Here is a 15,042-nt window from a genome sequence, read left to right on the forward strand (position 1 = left end):
TCTGGCTGCTCCCCTTTGGCCTTCCTGGCATGGTTGTACCTTGTGGAACGAAGTTCCAGCCAGTGTAGCCCGCGGGATCATTGCAGCACTGAAGCCCGACCACCACATCAAGGTGGCAGCTTTAGGTCGGGCAATTATACGCGAAAGGAGAAACCTCATTTGCGGAGAGTTTCTGGAATTCAACATTCCCACGTGTCCTCCCGAGCCGTCCTGGACGTTGTTCGAATTTTAAACAAACACTACGAAATTGTTCAATAATTTCCGTATCAAGTTTCTATCGAATTTAGCGACAGCGCTTTAACACTCGACTGGATACTACTTGCTTGTTTCCTCAGTAGTAAACACAGTTACATTAGTACAGCCTGAAACCGACCCGGTTTTCCGCTGCTTTTAACACTTGGCCACTGAAGCTCGCCATAATTCCTAGCTCTACAGAATAAAATTGAACATTCCTCTGAGCAACCCAGTTTGTTATATTGTATTACTTGTTAATTTAGTCACACCGTCGCTTTTCGTTGACTTGTGCATATGTACGGCAAATACGCATGTGGCGAAGTGGACCACTAACGTGATCTGGTGGAGAAACGCAGGTTATTACGGGGAATACTTGCTTTTGATGTGTGAGCTAAGGGAGGGGTTGCTTTCGCGTCTAAGAATCGTGCTAGTTAAGGAAAAGGTGCTAAAAGCGAGTGACTGGGTCCAATAGTAGTATTAGTAATCGTTTACATATATCACCCTTTCGGTGCCCAGCTGGTATACCAGCCGAGGGGAGCTTGAGTGCTCAGATGCTGCCAGGTTCTCCTAGCCTGGACGGGAGCAGTCGAGATTGGATTGGATTGGATTTGAACTATGGATCTTCCGGTCAGTAGGTTGACGGTTTAGCCTCAGGGCTATTTCGGGTTTTCGTTTTTTATTGTGCAATTGAAAAAACGGTCTTTCCGACGTGAACTGTTCTTTTCCGTAAACTCAGTTTTGTGTGCAAATAAGTGTCATGTTTTATCACAAGTTGACTATCCCGTTGACTAAACTAATCAATCTATATAACAACAGCAATACAACGTGGTTCTGCTCTTTTTCTTTTTTTTGAAATTCCCACAAAAACCTCTCGGGTGTGGCGTAACATAGCGGAAAGTACGGGGTAACCGAATGTGTCAGTTCTGCTCATTGGCTATTTATTGACACGGGTTGAGGGAGAAAGAGCAAGCTTTAGAATTGTAGGTCTTGAATATATGATCCTTCTCACCATGTAGCCGTTCGAAATTTTTTCACTACCATTGTCGTTTTTTTCCACCCAGTTGCTGGATGGTGCATTTGTTAATTTCTTCATTTCCCTGCTGGGGAATCTTCCCCCATCCTTTGTCATTTTCCCGTCTCTACAATCATTCAGGCTATCCGGTGATGATCAAAGCTTCCGCGGGTGGTGGAGGCAAGGGGATGCGTATAGCGTGGAATGAAAAAGAGGCTCGTGAAGGATTTCGCCTTTCCAAGGCTGAAGCCAAGGCTTCATTTGGCGATGACCGGATGCTAATCGAGAAGTTCATAGACAACCCGAGGCATATTGAGATCCAGGTGAGCGACATGTAGTTCTGTGGTTTTCTGAACAGTGTTAGGAAGGTCGGTTACTCATGTTAGTTCATCCTATGGCTCCCTGAAGCGAGGGGGTGTTCAAACTTCATTCAGCCACATCAAGTCTTCCGTTTGACGGAGAACGAACGCGACGTTTGGAGGTTGCCTCCTCGTCGAAATGTGAAATCGATGGAGGCTTATAATATACGAGGATGAACCTGGTCACTGTCAGCTTTCGCTAAGATGCGGTCTCAACAAAGAAGATTAATTTTTTCCATCAAGCAAACTACTCATAGAGTTTCTGAGATTTCATCAACAGTCCAGGATTGGTTTCGCCCCTCTTGAGGCTCATTAGATAGCTCGTTCATTCGTCCAGCTGTAACGGCCTTTCGGTGCTTAGCAGCTATGCCACCCGAAGGAGGCACGAGGGCTGGGATACTGTCAGGTTTCTCAAGCCTAGACAGGATAAGTTGAGAGGCAGACGGACCTTCCGGTCAGTAAATTCACGCTCTAACCACTTGAACCGTCCCGTCTCATTGGGTAGGCGCATTCCCCGAGTTTCCGTTAACTTGAGTCTAAATTGCACGCAGTTCGACAAATACACTGACTTGCTTTCAGCAACCTAATCAGTAGTTTCCTTCATAGAATATCTTCGCAACTGGAACATGAGGTGACCTTTGTGCAGCACATTCAGTTGAAGATTGTCGTAAGCGACATTCAGCTGGGATTTATGTAAACCTTTCATTTAAACCAAATTGACATGCAAATAAGTGTATTTAGCGAAGGCCTTAGCCCTTATAGCTGTCTTATCAAGCGGTTTGAAAGATCACCATATATCCGCTCGACCAGGTCCCAACAATATTGATTCCGGACGTGCTCCATCCTCGTTTACCCACTTTCTATGCGTTGCTATTTTGTATTCCCATCGCGTTTTCGTCCTTAGTCGTTGGTTCGTTCCCAGTTCCGTGTTCTCGGGTGAGAACTTTCAGTATAACAGTGATCCAAGTGTATTTTTCGCACTTTTACGCAGTTGTGAATACGTATCAAGACTGTGTTTAATATTGACCTAGTCGAATGGCCTTGAACCGCACGCTACTTTAGGGTGTGTGACAGGTAAACTTGTGGTCGCATCCAAAAATGCTCACACCTGGGTTACCACCATTTCAAAGCTACTGTGCGATGCTCTCAACTGCTTCCTGTAATGTGCACGTTTCTCCTTGCTGTTCAATGAAAAATCGCTCGGCAATATCACCCTTTCCATTCCTAGCTACCATGCCACCCGAAAGAAGAACGAGGGCTCGGATACTGTCATTTCCCAAGCCTAGATAGGGGAAATCGAGATGCAGAGGTTCGGTTCGAACCATGGACCTTCCGGTCACTAAATTCGCTCTCTAACCACTGAGCCATCTCGTCCTATTCATTGTCGATAATTGAACAAGAAGTTGAGGTCTATAACCTCAATATGACTTGTTTATACTGTATGCTAACGATGCCGGTCAAGTTGAGGCTGTTGTTGGTCTGGAAGCACTCTACTGCTGTGAAATTTCGTCTTGATCACTTGTTTGTTTACTTTTCAAAAACGCCAGCCAGTGTTTATTCCTGCGTAGTTCTGATGTGCAAATGTACGATGCAGAGGTTAATAAACACTCCGGAGTGCGTATGGTGATACGTGAACAGCGAATCGACTGTTTGCGTTCACCGTGCTGTGGAATGGAGACAGCCTTCCTGTCGTGGCAGTCACTCACTCTCTTTGGTTCATAGGTTTTATAACACTGGTGCACGTCTCCGTGAGATGGTTTTGTTGCAAATGACTAAGTACTAATCAAACTAATTCGTTGTGCAGACGTTACTTCAGTCGCGGTATGGCTCAGGGGTTAGGGCGTGAGTTTACTGACCGGAAGGTCCATGGTTCGAACCCGACCTCTGCATCTCGACTTATCCTGTCTAGGCTTGGGCAACCTGGCAGTATCTTCCTTCTGGTGGCATAGCAGTTGGGCACTGAAAGGGTGATACTGCCGAACGATTTTTTTGCTTCAGTGGTTGCTGAAAACTCTTCAACATGCCACAACCGGTTCCACTTCGAACTTCCGTCAAGTTTATGTTCCACTTGAACTCATATTGTGCGGGATCGGCCAACTACCCTCATATGTACACCAATTTGGGAGACTCAATCGAGTCCAGTTGAATTTCTCGCTTATATTGTTTTTTTTTCAGCTGAATGTGCTACACAAAATCGCCTCACGTTTCAGTTGGTACGATTTTCAAGTATAGTGTCCAAACGGAAAGCACTTTTCAAGGTTGCTGAAGACCCTTCGACAGCCCACAATGTGTTTCACCCTTCTGGAGGGCTCGTCAGGTGAACCACAAACGAAAGATCCAGTTGAGACTCCCAGTAAATCATTCAGCTGTAGCACCCTTTCGATGCCTAACTGCCATGCCACCAGAAGGAAGTACGAGGTCTGAGATACTGCCAGGTTGCCCAAGCCTAGACAGGGCAAGTCGAGAGGCAGAGGTCGGGCTCGAACCACGGACCTTCCGGTCAGTGAATTCTCACTCTAACCACTTGAGCCATCTCGCAAATGTGTGTATTTTCCCAGATTGACCCAGCTTTCTTTTCAAACCTCAGCTGATATAGGTGCAGGGCATGACCACAGGCAACTGGACAGTGCGACTAGGCAATAACAGCATGCTAGCCAGTGGGATCGGTTGGGTGTCATGCATTTACAGGGTTTCTAACCACGTGCGCTGTCTAGTAAAACTGTGGCAGCTGTAAACACTGTGGGGCTTGTATACGATGAGGCTGTTGCTACTTGTGATGGTAGTGCTGATGACAAGTCTGCAATCGACTACCGTATTTACACGACCTTGCTTCGTTCTCCTTTTCTTTTCCTCGCGGCGGGGGGGAGAGACATTTACCTTCTAATATTTGCTCGAGATCCATTGTGTTGTTACTGTCAACAGGAGTGTTCCCAGAAAAAAATTCCCGAGTATGCTTAGTAAAACATTTCTACCATGGAGTTAATTGATGGAGTTAATCAACGTGTTGCTTGTACTTCACCTTCGGTTTGCGTGTTCCCATGATAGGTCCTCTGCGACAGGCATGGTAATGCCATTTACTTAAATGAACGCGAATGTTCTATCCAACGTCGTAATCAAAAGGTGATCGAGGAAGCTCCAAGCACATTCCTGGATCCGGCCACACGCAAGGCCATGGGTGAGCAGGCCGTCTCACTAGCTAAGGAAGTTGGATACGACTCGGCCGGTGAGTTCCCCACTTATGTGATGCCTATTGATTGCTTAGCAATCCTGGAAAAATTTGATTGGTCGTTCTTCAGTTACTCATTGCTAGGTTCTGGCGGCGGCAAAACTTGACGTGTTGGTCATTTAGTCTTTTATGATCTTCAGTATTTGTCCGCGATCCAGCGATCAAGTGGGACTGGGTTGTTCTGGTTTTTCTGATTTCTTGAAGTTCGATTGACATATCAATTCAGACTTTTCTTACCGTCGAATCCCCGCACGAGGGTTGCTCAACCAAAAACTGACTTCTGCACATGACGGATGGTCTTGGAAGACCCGATTTTTCGTTCATGATCTGTGCGACTTGATGAAGAACACCTGAGCAGCTGACAGACCAGATTCGATGAGGACTTTCTGGCACGTGACCAATTTCAGGTACATCACAATTTCCAAACGACCACTGGATAGCGTTGATCACCACGGCCACAGTTATACGTAGCATGTACTCTGCGATTTTAAGCTTGAATAACACTTAGATGAGGCAACTCGGACTCCGAAGACGATGTTTTCAGCAAAAATGAACTGCACAATTGCTGTCAAAAGAGCTCTTACCAGACACTATTTGAAAAGTACTCAGGAACTTCTACACTCCCTTTAGCTCCATCATATATATATATATATATATATGTATGTATATGTATATATATCGTTCAGCTGTAGCACTCTTTCGGGCTGCCATGCCACACGAAGGTTGCACGAGGGCCGGAATACTGCCATGTCACCCAAGCCTAGACAGGGGATTCGAGTGGCTGAGGTCGGGTTCGAACCACGGACCTTCCGGTCAGTAAATTCGCGCTTTTAACACTTGAGCCATCTCGCCCCTAACTCAGTTGTATCCCTTAGACAATCGTGTACACTCCCGTTTTGATTTGAGTCCCGTGGGACTGTTATTGGCAGATAGTGCTCTTGAGTGATTGGCAGAAACGATGCTTGGCTAATCATCGTGACTGAGGATAAGGTACAGTCTGTACATGCCACCAAAGCACTTCGTGGAGCCAGGCTCAAATTTTATCGCCAAAGAGATTGAGTTGCGATGCGTTCCAGGTAGTCGGTGGTATGGAGATTTCTTCCCGCAAGTAGAGTTAATATATGCTGCAAAGCCTAGGATTGTCGCACAGCTGTTTCACTTTAGTGAGAAACGTCTGCAGTATGCGTCTCACGAAACTCCAGGGCTCCTCGAACTCACGACTTCCCAGCTAATAGTCTGAGTGCCGTTGGACTATGAGCGACTCACGTCGTGCGGTCATACGTGTTGACCGAATTCCAGCCCACGTACAACCATGAATTTCGCACATACAAATAAACTCATGTCGCGTGGTGCCATCAGCCGGGTCACTTTAATTGCTTTATACAGCCGCCCGGATGAGGGAAACATGCCACTCCTGACGCCCACCTTCTTACGTATTCCGCCTATTCCTTCTTCTACCCTGCACCTGAGTTTGAATACTCCCTCCGTGGGTCCCATCACTAGGACTGACTGCTTTGTTCGCCGTGCATCACGCTCAATTGCAACTTCTGTATGTATGTTCCCTGTTAGGAGCAAGCATCGTAATTGAATTGTCTGCCCCCTCGCTTCCTTCCTGCTCCCAGCTTTTCAGTGGGCAAGGTGGGTAGGTATTGTATTGAGCGACCAGGCGGAAGCGTCTCTATTTGATTGAATACCTGTTGATAGTCGCCTCTGGGTGGTTCGTTTGCTAGCGTATGTGAGAGAACCTACAGGTCCATCGCACCCTTTTTATTGTGTCCGCTTATGCCTCAATTGACTGTAGCTCTTAATCTTTCATAGACAGTTTCGATGCCGCTGTGGGTACTCTTACAATGGGCTAAAAGCTCATACATCGTTGTGGTTTCTGGTGAGATGAACTCCCAGGTAGGCAGACCAAGCGCTGCTGAGGTCCCATTTGGTGATCGTCTTGGGTGGGATACAAGATGCACAGACAACGGATGTGTGCAGATCACAGATTGTCCCTCTAAAGCACCGATTTCCGGAACAGCGGAAGTCGCTTGACGACGTGATGCTCACCAACGAACCAATCCAGAATCTAAACTGACCACATCGCCGTCAGTGGTTAAGGTCGATAACTGCTTGCCGGTAGTTGTAGAATACCAAGGTGGGCTCCGATCGTGCACTTGTCCCCTGCTGCTTTCAGGGTCTACGTAAAAGTGTACACCTTACTTAGCCATTTAGAACTGGATTGACCCAGAAACGAAACGAACCTATCAGAACCGGGTGCTCCCCGGACAGTCCGATGTGGGATATTAACGACCACTGGGGAAGGTATCCAGAGTGCTACTCACAACCGGAACTTCTCTTTTCGTTACAACCCAGCCAACCTCTTGGAACCATTGGGTCTCTGATAGAACCGTGGATTTAGTAGAGGCCGGATGACACCTCAGATCGACGCATCATCCGAATCGAGGTTCAACTGTGTCCAAGATTGGTGGACCGGAAAGGCCCAGTAAGGATAAAACAATTGTACAGTGTTCCGTGCCTTCTCAACACAGATCGGCTTCATTGACTGGATAAAATCTCCACTATAAATCCCAGGACAATCTTGGTTGGATCATCCCATCGGTCTACACGTAACACACTACTCATAAAGCAGCCGAACATTTTTCATAGAGCTTTGAGCAACCTTAAGAACAGGTTGCTACTTCTAGACAACAACGATAAATCGTATAAACCAGAATGCAATTCGCGCAATCAGTTTTCTTTTAGTACAAATATACGATTTGCCAATTTCTTTCCGAACCAGTTATCGCCAATACTTACAAAGTAACGTCTGCGTTCTTGCTGTTGTGACCTCCAGGTACTGTCGAGTTCCTCGTCGACTCTAAACGAAACTTCTACTTTCTGGAAATGAACACTCGACTGCAGGTGGAACATCCGATCACCGAATGCACGACAGGAGTGGACATTGTACATCAAATGTTGCGTATTGGCAAGGGACATAAACTGCTGCTAAGTCAGGTGAGTAAGTGAGTGTGTTGTGATTTGTGGAAAAGTCGTCGAGTTTTGCTTTTTCTAGTATTCCTCGCTTGTATTTCTTTAGTCAGGGGCGAGATGGCCCAAGTGGTTAGAACGCGAATTTACTGACCGGAAGGCTCATGGTTCGAACCCGACCTCTGCCTCTCGACTCCCCTGTCTAGACTTGGGCAACCTGGCAGTATCCCAGCCCTCGTGCAACCTTCGGGTGGCACGGCAGTTAGACACCGAAAGGGTGCTACAGCTAAACGATTTCTTTAGTCAACACCTGATCGCGGAAGTGTCCGTCTCTGATTAGCTTCGTCTACCAGGTGCCTGGACCAGCAAAAATGTCATTTTTGTCGCGGCAACACGTGCTTTTCCCGGAGTTGTTTTTTGTTGTTGATAAACGCACACACAGAAATGACTGATTCCGTCGCTGCTGGAGCATCTTGGTAGTTGGACACATGCATGAACCGTAGTGAGCTCGAGATAGCTCATTAGTTGAAGGCGAACCTACTGACCGAAAGGTCTTTGGTTCGAACCCAACCGCCGCTTCTCAATCGCTGGGTAACCTGGAAGTATGTCAGCCCTGATGCTTCCCCCATGTGGCAAGACAGCTGTTCACCAGAGGCGTGTTACAGCATTATTATATTATAGTATGAACCATACTGTCTATTAAAAACAATCATAAACGTGGAGGTTTTTCTTCTTCAAGTGCCTCTTTGACGGCTGCATAGTGCTTGATAGGGAAGCCTTCTTTTCGTGCCAGTTTTTGTGGTTCGTTCCTTTCTCCGTCAACCTTTAGCCATACAGGCCTAGACAATGGTCAGCTGTTACTATGCAGTAACTTTCTCCCAGGAGTAAGAACGAAATCGAGCTTGCTCTTGGAGGTAGAGCTGCTTAGGACCTTGAATGAAGAGCCCCAGGATAGCGCGTGGGGAAAGTCCATTTCTCAGTCGCCATCGACTTGGTCGGACCTCGTACTTCTTTGCGGTTGCAGAGGGAAGCTACAGCTGAAGGGAACGTTATGAATCTAGCACTGGAGTATCCTCTCTGGTCAATCGAGCGGACCACCTAGTGCACCTCAGTGTATGTCAAATTGCTTGCGCTTTTGAGTATTGATGTGGCTCTCTGGTTTACTGAAGCATCCTGCTACGAATCACTAATCTACAGTTAGCCAAACTCGCAGTTTGTTGTCTGCTAATCACCGAGAATTTTTGCGTTACAGGACCTCTTAGCTAGGTGAACCCCTCACAACGTGGCCGAAAAATCAGTGTCTAGCCAAAGAACCTCTTGATCAGAAGTTCGCATTCTCGACTATCGCGAGGCGAACGGTTAGGGGTGTTAGCTGATATCGGACAACCGGTGGGCCACTTTGCCATACCCGTTTGCTCTTTCGGCGTGTCCCATACATGTTGTGGTACCACCTTCCAACTGGCCAGCTTGCTCCACTCTCCTACTAGCCTACTCATAAAAGCGTCCTTCAGTCTGACTGGACACGGGGTCTGGCCGGCATTTTTCTGATAATGCTGTAGTTTTCGATGCCGCCTGCCTCGCCATTTTTGTTCCACAGCCACGCGGCGGTTTTCTTGATGATGACGACGATGAAAATGATGCTATTCTGCGTAGTGAGATCTGACGCGATGGTTGGGAGAACATACTGGTCTGGCTCCATCGCTGGCCATTTAGTTGTGTCACCGATTCCGTAATTTCTAGACATCCGGGTGCTGCAGCATATAACTTGGGGGCACCCCCGTAGTTCCATACGAACTAGCAGACAACTTTTCGATGTCCCATCTCCCGGGAACAGGACCCATTAATGTGCGAGTTCCTTAGTTAAAACCTTGTGTCCAATTTCATTTCGTTGGGGTCCTGTGGCTCGTGTGTCTAAGTTACTTGCTTTCAGTTCGGTTGGTACATTTTGGACAGATTCGTCCATACTCTTGATGTTTTTTTCTTGGTGTTTGTGTTTGAGTATGCCATATTGTTCGATGACTAGAACGCTAATTCGCCCGGTCTCTTGCCGGCTGTGTACTAGCATACGATCACAAATACTCACAGATTGTATTTGTCTGCTGGTCGCTGCCACATCTCGCACACACGTGTATGAACAAGCTGCCGTAAATATGCTCTTTCAGGTGTACACATCCACAGTCTCGGTCGCCACCATTATCTTTTCGGGCAGTACACCAGCATAACCTACCACCCTAAACCATGAGGAGTAAAAGCTTTCGTAGAGATTGGAAAGATATAGGGCGGGTAGTTGGTGCGAAGGAGCCTAATTTTTTTGAGGAAAACGCTCAACAATGAAGTGGCTACATTAGCGAAATACACTCATTTGCAAACTCATCTGGAACCCAGCTGAATCTCTCGTTTGTGATATTTCCAGGCAACTGAATGTGCTGCACCAGGCCGCCTCATGTTTCAGTCGCTACGATATTCGAGATATCGCGATACATGTATATTCGTAATGCACTACTCATAAAGTTGCTGAAAATTTGTCGATAATTCACGACCGGTATCGCCCTTTTTAAGGCTCATCAGGCAGGCGCAGTCCGTGGGTTTCCGTCAACCTTATGTTCTACTTGAAACCAAATTGCACAAAATTAGCAAAATGCACTCATTTGCAAACAAACTAGGGATTCACCTGGGTTCCAGGTGAGTCTCTCGCAAGACCAAATTAGTTTGCAAGTGAGTATATTTCGCTAATTTCGTGCAATTTGGGTTCAAGTAGAACATGAGGTTGACGGAAACCCAGGGACTGCGCCTGCCTGATGAGCCCTAAGAAGGGCGAAACCGGTCCTGGGCTGTCGACGAATTTTCATCAACCTTATGAGTAGCGCGTTACAAAGTGACTGCATCCTTGAACGAGATCTAAATAGATACATCTGAGCACCGTGTCGAAGTAAGCCGCTGTTAGCTAGATAGACCCGTCGTCCTGTGTGCGTAATTCACCCAATACGAGCCTGGCGCAGGACGACGGTTGCGTTGCTTCGACCTGCAGACTTTCCACGCACGTTCAAGTAGGCTCATGCTGGCCCCACCCAGTAAGACGCAAAGATCCCACAACATTCAGGTGGGCTCTAGCAACTTTCATTTCAAGTTACCTTGTTATGGTCTATCCCCCGCGAACCTATCATCAACAATGTAGTAGAACGGAAAACGGGGAGGTGGTGGTTGGACATGCCTACCACATGTCTACAGACCCGGTAGCAGGAGTCTTTGACTAGTTAAGCAATTGGTACATTGTCTGGAATATCTTACTCCCTGCTTCATACTCTAGAATGATTCACGGTTCTGTTTTTACCACACTTCGTTGCCTGTGGTTCTTGCCGGAGGTCGACTGGTACGGAGTGACGTAAAGCCTATCTCTAATTCGACAATGTTGTGATGGGATGCACCAGGAAGCGACAATAACAAGCAAAAGTAGTGCGGTTCTGCGTGATCCCCGTTTAATTGGTTAGGGACGGTACAAAATTCTGCTATCATTTTTTATACAGCTTGTCTCAATGAGTATCTGCAGCTGTAGGCACCTCAGATTAATTGTGGTGGGCTAGCACTAATTCCCTTCTCCATCCTTTTGTACACAAATAAATTATGGATGTACGGCAGCGAGGCCTCATTGTCGACCGCTAATGTTATGCTGTCAATCGGATGGTCTCGAAACCGCGAACTCATCATCAGAACTCCGTGACGCAACGAGATTGTTAGCGAAATCTGCAGCTTAGGCACCTCAGATTAATTGTGGTGGGCTAGCACTAATTCCCTTCTCCATCCTTTTGTACACAAATAAATTATGGATGTACGGCAGCGAGGCCTCATTGTCGACCGCTAATGTTATGCTGTCAATCGGATGGTCTCGAAACCGCGAACTCATCCTCAGAACTCCGTGACGCAACGAGATTGTTAGCGAAGCACCCGAGGGGAGAATGGAAATGAAGACTGGCAGCTGATTGGTCGGCTCACACTAAGCCATTGGCTTGGCAGTACAATGAATCTGATATAGCTCTGGGAAAGCGTTTGACAGGCTCAAGTATCCAACTGATTTTTGTTTTGGGTGGAATCCTAGGGGTTGCGTTTTGGGCGGGGAATATGGTTAATTCGTCAGATAAATCATCTTTCCGCTCCATAGATCCCTCACTTTTTCCATTCTATCTATCCATCCAGTCTGACATTCCAATTCACGGCTGGTCGGTCGAATGTCGTGTGTATGCGGAAGACCCGTACAAAGCCTTCGGCCTGCCCTCAATCGGACGGTTGTATTCCTACATCGAACCGGTGCATATTCCAAACGTACGCTGTGATAGTGGAATAAGCGAAGGTTCGGAAATCTCGATTTTCTACGATCCCATGATTTGCAAACTGGTCACCTACGGGCCGGACCGTCAATCCGCATTGGACACCATGGCGAAGGCCTTGGACAGTTATGTGATCCGAGGGGTCACACACAACATTCCTCTGTTACGAGATATCATCACGGAGGAGCGATTCGTTTCTGGCAAAATCACGACCAAATATCTGATGGAAACCTATCCGGATGGTTTCAAAGGTTAGTTTGATCGGGGTCACCTTATTTTGACTGTTCACTGTTCCACTTCCACATTTTCAGGAGCTGTCCAAGGAGTTTATGGTCACGTTTGGTTTTATGCACAGAACTCGTGAAATACGTTGTGGCCGTAGGCTCCCAAACATCATTGGGGTCAGCCAAGGCAGTGAAAGAGCTGTATGCATTAAGTATAAATGCATTCATCATTCATTCAGTAGTTTCTCTCTTCTATCTATTCATATCCTTCAGGATGGCGCAACCAGCAAACGTATAACTTGGTAAAGTGTGTGAAAGTGATCACGAATAGTTTAGGTGTTGTTCCAGGACATGGTCCTCATGACCTCCTGTGCTTGGCTGGAAACATGACAAGAAACGGTGGGTGGTCGATACCAGTGCAACGGTGATACTACTGATGAGGGGCATGCGAGTAGCATGTTTTATTCTGGTAAATTCCCTTTGCGTCTCTTGAAAAGTAAGGTCTATTACGGAATTTGTGGAGTCGCTCTATAGCATTTGCTTGCAATTGAGTAACAGTCAGTGAATATCCAGAAAAGTTCAAGAGGACGCGTTCAAGGAGAAGATGGATATTCAGTTTTGTAAACAAGATGCATATGAGAGTTTTGCTCCCCTATCCAATAGTCTGTAACTATTCAGTTGGCATTTTCCCATAAATAACTCCGCAGCGAAGGCCTTCTTCCTTTCACCAGTGGCGTTCGTGCTGTCAGTTTTTTTTTCAGATTGTCTCAGTGAGCGTTCGGAGGTATGGGCACCTCAGAATACTTGCGATAGGTCAGCACCAAGCCCATTCCCCGCCCACTCCTTTCTTTTCGTGTCAAGGTTTTAGGTAAAATCAAAGAAACTTTGTGGTTGTACGGGGGTGAAGCATCAGTGCCAGCGCTGATTTTGCTCTCTCTGATGTTGCGGATATCCGTTCATGGCATCGAGGAGAATACCCCACCCCAGATGCATACAAACCATACGATTGGTTTCCAGTTGTATTTTCGTGGATGGATGTCCTTATCTGTACGCAGCCTAGCTTGATTAGGTACTGCCAATCCAAAAGTTGTATAGTATGGTATGGTATCATTATCATAGACAGCATGACATCAGAGTTCAACACAGATGCTGTATAGTATAGTATAGTATAGTATAGTATAGTATAGTATAGTATAGTATAGTATAGTATAGTATAGTATAGTATAGTATAGTATAGTATAGTATAGTATAGTATAGTATAGTATAGTATAGTATAGTATAGTATAGTATAGTATAGTATAGTATAGTATAGTATAGTATAGTATAGTATAGTATAGTATAGTATAGTATAGTATAGTATAGTATAGTATAGTATAGTATAGTATAGTATAGTATAGTATAGTATAGTATAGTATAGTATAGTATAGTATAGTATAGTATAGTATAGTATAGTATAGTATAGTATAGTATAGTATAGTATAGTATAGTATAGTATAGTATAGTATAGTATAGTATAGTATAGTATAGTATAGTATAGTATAGTATAGTATAGTATAGTATAGTATAGTATAGTATAGTATAGTATAGTATAGTATAGTATAGTATAGTATAGTATAGTATAGTATAGTATAGTATAGTATAGTATAGTATAGTATAGTATAGTATAGTATAGTATAGTATAGTATAGTATAGTATAGTATAGTATAGTATAGTATAGTATAGTATAGTATAGTATAGTATAGTATAGTATAGTATAGTATAGTATAGTATAGTATAGTATAGTATAGTATAGTATAGTATAGTATAGTATAGTATAGTATAGTATAGTATAGTATAGTATAGTATAGTATAGTATAGTATAGTATAGTATAGTATAGTATAGTATAGTATAGTATAGTATAGTATAGTATAGTATAGTATAGTATAGTATAGTATAGTATAGTATAGTATAGTATAGTATAGTATAGTATAGTATAGTATAGTATAGTATAGTAAAGCATAGCATAGTATAGTATAGTATAGTCCCCATGTTGAACCGTTATTCTTACCGCTGAAAATCAATTTCTCCCATAAATTACAACAATCTTGACACTGTGCTTGTACGCACCATTAGTAACCAAGGTTCCCCCTATATTCGATTGTTGCGTACACACACCTCGTCAACACGCGTAATCCTCAGTTGTGAATTGAAAGAATTGTTTTCATAAAGGAAACTACTCACAAGGTTGCTGAAAACTCCTCGACAGCCCACGACCGGTTTCGCCCTTCTTGGGGCTTATCAGATAGGCGCAGTTCCCGAGTTTCCGTCAACCTTATGATCTACTTGAACCCAAATTGGACTGTTTTCGAGAAATACGCTCATTTGCAAATGAATTAGGTTTTCACGCGAGTCTCAACTGAATCTCTCGTTTGCCCACAGGAACATCCCTTACATCTAAAGAGTTTGATACTCTCATGGCTGTGAGCACTGCGGTACACGTGAAAAATGCCCTCAGGAACCAAACATGGCCGGAAAAGTAGGTTAATTGTGGTATTTTTTTATCCTGTGTTCCGACTGCAGCCCTGTTGTTTGAATGTACCGAGGTGGTTTTCATAATTCCACTCCTTGGTGGCTGGGTATGCCAATGTTAAACGGGGGGGGGGGGGCTTTTGGGGAACTGTTTTTTGTCTCGGGGGGAATTTTTGGGGT

General features: G+C 45.1%; 1 protein-coding gene across 1 annotated transcript in view; it reads left to right on the plus strand.

The window, feature by feature from the left end:
- The window catches only part of T265_03230 (hypothetical protein), a gene marked incomplete at both ends in the record, with an annotated part of 33,306 nt that overhangs the window by 11,628 nt on the left and 6,636 nt on the right, over positions 1-15,042 (plus strand). The window contains 5 exons of the mRNA XM_009167663.1: positions 1,388-1,569; positions 4,651-4,828; positions 7,674-7,834; positions 11,999-12,380; positions 14,773-14,869. Coding sequence (XP_009165927.1) covers positions 1,388-1,569; positions 4,651-4,828; positions 7,674-7,834; positions 11,999-12,380; positions 14,773-14,869 — 1,000 coding nt within the window. The remainder of the gene's footprint in view (positions 1-1,387; positions 1,570-4,650; positions 4,829-7,673; positions 7,835-11,998; positions 12,381-14,772; positions 14,870-15,042) is intronic.

This window comes from Opisthorchis viverrini, assembly GCF_000715545.1.
Source record: "Opisthorchis viverrini unplaced genomic scaffold opera_v5_45, whole genome shotgun sequence".
Lineage (NCBI taxonomy): Eukaryota > Metazoa > Platyhelminthes > Trematoda > Opisthorchiida > Opisthorchiidae > Opisthorchis > Opisthorchis viverrini.